Raw genomic sequence first — 5,857 nt, 5'->3', positions numbered from 1 at the left:
GATATTTATTCTTATACTTATCGTGCTTATACTTGCTTGATACAAATCTGTAATGTACAGTGATTGAGCACTCGTTTACCAAAAAAATAAAAATAAAATAACTGAGCACTCCACTCACTTTTCACTTTGGACTCAGTACCCCATATCAACCGTTAACTAAACTTTATATTCAAATCAACGGTTTATATGAGAATAAAAACTGAGCACTCGTTTACCAAAAAGGAAAAAAAAAACTGAGCACTCCACTCATTTTCCACTTTGGACTCAGTATCAGACTTCAGATTGAATGCTCCACTTGCCTCTCTCAAGCTCTCAGACTGTGGTCATGGGACTCAGTCTCAGTTCTCTAATTGCCTCTCTCAAGCTCTCACAGTCTCAATCCTCAAACCGATTCTCCAAATCCAAACCCTAGCCGCCTCCAATGCCATAGCCCACTCCCCTCTCCGCCTCCAATGCCTAGCAGCCGCCGCCGCTGTCCACTCCTCTCTCCGTAGCTACCGCAGGTGTCAGTACTACTCTGTTTCTCTGATCTTACTTTTTTATTAGTGTTGTTGGTTTCATACTTTCATTTGTTATGGAAATCCAAAGTAAAAATCAAGCAAACCCAAAGATTTATAATATGAAACCCTAACCCCTTCCTTCTTGGTCTCATTACAGTCAGACACGGAGGAGAGAAGAGAAATAGTCCGTCCACTGCCGCCTTTTCACCGCCGCTCGATCACTACCGCCTCTTTTCTGCTGCCTCTTGAAGATTAGCCAACATAGATCGGTTTTAGATTTGTTGTTCTAATTACATTTTTCTTTTTCCATGTTCTTGATCTGTTGTTGTTGTTGTTGTTCTGATTTTAGATTTGTTGTTCTAATTAATTAATTTTTTTTTTTTAATTTTAGATTGTGTTACCATTACACTTGAGAGAGAGAGAAATGAGCTCGGTTGAGAAGGGAAAGAGTGAAGAAAGAGGAAAGGAGCTGATTTTTTGGGTTTGCTCTCCCAAAAATGACTTTGTATTTAATTGTTTGTACTGCTCTTAGTAATTTTTTTTTTTTTCAATATCTAATTTATGGTTTATATTTTATTTTTAATGGGTTTTGTATATGGTTATAGGATATTTGAATAAGCTTTCAATGTTTCCTAAAATATTTCCTATTTTTATTTTTATTTTTCTCTTTACCACTACTACACATAATTTTTTCACTCTTTGCCGCTACTTTCGGACAAAATTTCCCGCACAAAACTTTCAAATGTTTCCTAAAATATTTCCTATTTTGATTTTTATTTTTCTCTTTGCCGCTACTTCACATAATTTTTTTCACTCTTTGTCGCTACTTTCTGCTAAAATTTCCCGCATAAATTCTGCTATATATTTCTTGCTTTTTCTACGCCTCCAGTTCATCACAGAGAGGCAAAGACAAGGGTGCCAGGTACTGATTTATCCCTAATTTCATATTTCTAATTTCATATTTCTAATTTCATATTTCTGTTTTCTATTTCTAATTTCATATTTCTGTTTTCTATTCCTAATTTCATATTTCTGTTTTCTATTAGCAGATTTGCTCAATCTTTTACAGCTTTTGGTGATCCATCAGTCAAAGGTAAACATCTAAAATAATATTTTACTATCTATATAAATAAGACCTACTTTAACTTTGAATAAACTAATGTTACAAGGATGATTAGCTTTACAGAATCAATCTTAAGAATTGATTTGATAGAATAATATGTTTGGTTTATTTTATACGTATATAATTTTTTGAATTTTGTGATATCTTTTTGTATTGTAATATAATGAATGTTTTTCTGTTTCAATTTATCAATGTGATAGGATGATAAGCATGTATTTAGTTTTGAAAAAATTGTTAGTTATATTTTTTTTTGACAGTAATGTCATTGAAGTAAAAGCTTTGTGAGTTAGGTAGAGCTGTGTTTCATGTGTAATTTCACATTAATATTCATAACTGCTAGTGTTCTTTAATTTTTGTGACCGCATTAACATATTTATATTCTACTTTCATTGTGTTGTTTACAAATGTTAGTTTTTCTAATAGTAGGTAGGCATGGCAAGGAAAGGTAAGAGGAAAGGTAAAGGCATTAGTGAGTCTCAAGACTCTCAATTACAAGAAACTCAGTCAACTAGGCCTTCCTTTGATCATAATGAAGTTTCTGAGCAAGAGCTCTCACAAACTCTACGTCCATCATCTGAGCCTCAAACTGATGAAGAAGCACATCAGGCATCTAATTCCATTTTAATAGGTAGTATTACATTATATACCTTTGTTTTTATCGCTTTTACTTAAACAATTGACATAATTCTAGATAATTATGTCAACAGGTACATGATCTTTATCAAATTTTTATTATTATTTGTTTTATCAATAGGTACTAATGTTGGATCAAAAAAGAGGGGTAGAGGAAAGGCTAAAGGCATCAATGCTGGAGATGGTGAAATAGAGGTTGAGATTTATGATGGCAAGTGAGTGACTTATTACTATGTTGGTTTATTGAAATTAATTATGGTATCATAGTTATATGATATTGTTAACATCTTTGATTTCTATTTTCAGAATTATTACACCAAAAGCCACTCGAGAGATTACCATTCTTTTTCACCAAAAACTTAATGGAGCTTGGACAACTTTTACAGAATACCCAAATTCTGAGCTAGAGACTTTATATGCTCGATACAGAGCTCAACGCTTTAAGCATAAGCAGCCTGATGAGGAAGTCAAGAAGGCATTTATAGAATCAGTGAAACACCGCTATTCTGATTGGATGTTTCGCATTAGAAATCCTATTTTTAAGAAGTACGAAGCGAAAGAAGATCGTTACAAAAATGGTCCGTCCTTCATTCCTACACCTTTTTGGAAAGAGATGGTAGATAAATGGATGAATGGAGATTGGGGGGTGAGTATAAATTAAATACATGTCATAAATTCTCTCACTCTCTCTCTAACCATTATTTGTTAATAATTCATAGAAACTAATGTTTTAGTGTATGAATTATGCATGCAGGAGACAAGTTTGACAAATAAGGACAACAGAAATAAGTCTAAAATTTTTTCCACTACAGGTTCTGTACCAATGGCCAAGTACAGATATGAAATGGTATATTATACTATCATCAAATAGTTTTACATTTTATTGTATATTTATATAGTTTAATAATGTTACCAATTTTTTTTTATTCTTTTAAATATTGCAGTATCTTGAGATCTCTTCACTATCACCTTCCCCATGAAGGTACCAAGTAGTATAATCTCTCCTTATACCCCTAAATAAAAGATGATACTGGACCTCATCCCGAGTCCTACGATACCTGTTGCTACAATCAATACACGGACAGTTGATTATCATATCTCCATCTGTTGAATGTTTAAATGCATACTCAAGAAAGTTTTCAACTCCATTAATATACTCAGTGCAAGATCTAGTAGGAAGATGCATCCAAGATTTATCAACCGTCATTTTATCTACACCAATTAAAGCATTGTATTAATCATAACTAACATTGATGGTGCAGATGGTAAATATTCATAAATCAATTTTAAACAAACATAAGCTAAGTTTCATACCGAATTGGAACAAAAACCACTCTTTACCGCTTCTTCAACAAAGCTTCTGCAAACAATATCAAGGCCTACAAATTGCAAAGAAAATCAATGCTTATGCTTTAGCCATCTTGTAAGAAGCAAACCATACAAGCAATACAAGTCCCATACAGGCTCAAATATTGATTCAAACCACAAAACCACGTGTGTTTTCTTCTTGAACTTCCACTAAATCAAGTCAGGGTGCATATAAAACATAACAATCTTTGTAAAGCATGTCCTAAGTCAAAGGTTATGTAGAACCTTTAAAGGAAGAAGAAGGAGAAAGAAGTTTGTGCTTTTACTACCAAGATTCACTCTTACAGCATCCATGTAACAGTAGTTTCGTGTTCCTGATTGTGTAGCCCACAAAAGGCACTGAATTCAAGACTGAATTGAAAGTAAATTTAAAAGAACTAATGGATGGTCCTAGGAACCATTAGCTACTTCAAAAGAGTGTTGGACAACCATGTTTATTCAACTTAAAAGAAGGCCAAGAAGTTTGATATCTGTATACCCAATATAGAGGCCTAGGAGGCTAAGACACAGAACACTATGCCATAGAACAATATAAAAGTCCCCAAACACAAAACACTATGTCACACATACATCAATGCATAAAAAAATACCTAGATATTGTTAAAATCAATGAATTAGCTCATCATATTTAGCAATATCTTCTATGGTTCTACTCAGTGTGTTTTCATTACCCATTATGAGTTACAAAACACTTTTTTTGCAAAAAAGATACTGCAGCTTATTAAACCAGAATGCATTATTAGTGAATATTTCCCAGGGAGAGGAAAAAATAAAGAAACATATAAAATAAATACAAAGAAGAAATTAACATGAAAAAGTCTTACAGTCTTCAAGTTTCTGAAGTTACTAAGACAAATGATTATCAGATCTTTCGTGAGGTGGTTGGTGAACCAAGTCATGGTCGTGTTCTTGGCATGGGAATAGGTATTAAGGCTAGGGATGTGTACGGCTTAACTTCATCTGGTAAAGGTTGTAGCAAACGTTGCAGAGAAGATTTTACAAAAGAAAAAGAAGATTTGGAGACTTGTCTTAGAGAGGAAATGGATTCCAAACTTGCAAAAGTTGTGGAGAAGCTTGAGGAGAAGTTTGCACAAAAGTTGCAGTCGATGGGCATACCACAACAATCTGACATAGATCCAGCTACCATGGTACAATCTCAGACTTATGCTTTTGCCTCTTGGATCTTCTACAACTTTCTATTGGTTTGTTGTGGTTTACAGCTTGCATCTATTATAATATTATATTATTTTATATTTAGTTTTGATAAATGATAATAGAACTATTATGACACTATCTACTGTTTTGAGTTGATAGATGTGTATAGGTTTTGTATTTAATTTTGTATATCATATGTGTTTTGTGGTTTACATTTTTCATAATTGTTATACTATTTTAATTTATATTTAATTTTGATAGTGGTTTAAGTAATCAAATTAAGTTATTGTTATTGTTAAATTAAAAAAAACAAAAAAAAGGTTACTTTGAGAAGTCTAGGGATACTAGAATTCACTTCAATTGTTTCATTTTAACTCATGTTTAATGTTTTTTTATTTATTTTTTAGGATGGTACTAGCAGAGATGAAGAGGACAACTCAGACAATAACATAGAGGTTGAAAACAACTTGGAGAGCGACTCAGAGGAAGACTAATATAGATCTTGTCATAGAATAGTTGTTTAAGTTTAAAATAAAGTTGAATTTCAGGATTTCTTTGTATATTTATATTTTAAAGTTTGAACTTATATGAATTTTTATCTTTCGATGGATCAATTTTTAGTAATTATTGGACTATTGTAACATGATGATTAAACAAAAATGATATAAAATAAATTAAAAATAAATAATAAAATATTTCAAAAATTATATAAAATATTACCACTGATGACATAAAAATTTGGTCATAAATAACTTATAGTGATGACAAAGTCCCTCGCAATTAATAGAATAGTGACACCCTTAACATCTCGCTAAAAATAAGTTGCGAGAGATTAAAAAGTCCTCACAAATAAATTTTAGCGATGTAATTATTGTGAGGGTATAAATGTTCTCACAAATAATTATTAAAGACGACGGCTTCTCCTTATTAAAAATAAGTTGCGAGAAGTTAAAAGCCTTCACAAATAAATTTGAGCGATGCCATTATTGCGAGGGTATAAATTTCCTCACAAATATTTATTAACAACGATTGCTTCCCTTCGTTAAAAATAAGTTGCGAGGAGTTAAAAGCCCTTACA

At 32.2% G+C, this 5,857-nt stretch overlaps 2 protein-coding genes across 2 annotated transcripts; both read left to right on the top strand.

Annotated features, from left to right (window-relative positions):
• The first annotated feature begins 227 nt into the window (after window positions 1-227).
• Window positions 228-3,236, top strand: LOC112008300 (uncharacterized). The gene is made up of 8 exons (XM_065775297.1): window positions 228-505; window positions 658-1,422; window positions 1,550-1,593; window positions 2,047-2,251; window positions 2,378-2,471; window positions 2,563-2,902; window positions 3,011-3,103; window positions 3,201-3,236. Exons 4-8 carry the CDS (start codon window positions 2,056-2,058, stop codon window positions 3,234-3,236), a joined length of 759 nt encoding a protein of 252 aa, XP_065631369.1. The 5' UTR covers window positions 228-505; window positions 658-1,422; window positions 1,550-1,593; window positions 2,047-2,055.
• A 1,197-nt stretch (window positions 3,237-4,433) lies between these two features.
• LOC112008305 (uncharacterized) lies at window positions 4,434-5,406 on the top strand. The gene is made up of 2 exons (XM_024040635.2): window positions 4,434-4,772; window positions 5,187-5,406. Exons 1-2 carry the CDS (start codon window positions 4,434-4,436, stop codon window positions 5,271-5,273), a joined length of 426 nt encoding a protein of 141 aa, XP_023896403.1. The 3' UTR covers window positions 5,274-5,406.
• Window positions 5,407-5,857: the final 451 nt, after the last annotated feature.

Source organism: Quercus suber, unplaced genomic scaffold (genome assembly GCF_002906115.3).
Source record: "Quercus suber isolate HL8 unplaced genomic scaffold, Cork oak 2.0 scaffold_109, whole genome shotgun sequence".
Taxonomy (NCBI): Eukaryota; Viridiplantae; Streptophyta; class Magnoliopsida; order Fagales; family Fagaceae; genus Quercus; species Quercus suber.
This window is presented reverse-complemented; position numbering and strand designations above follow the sequence as displayed.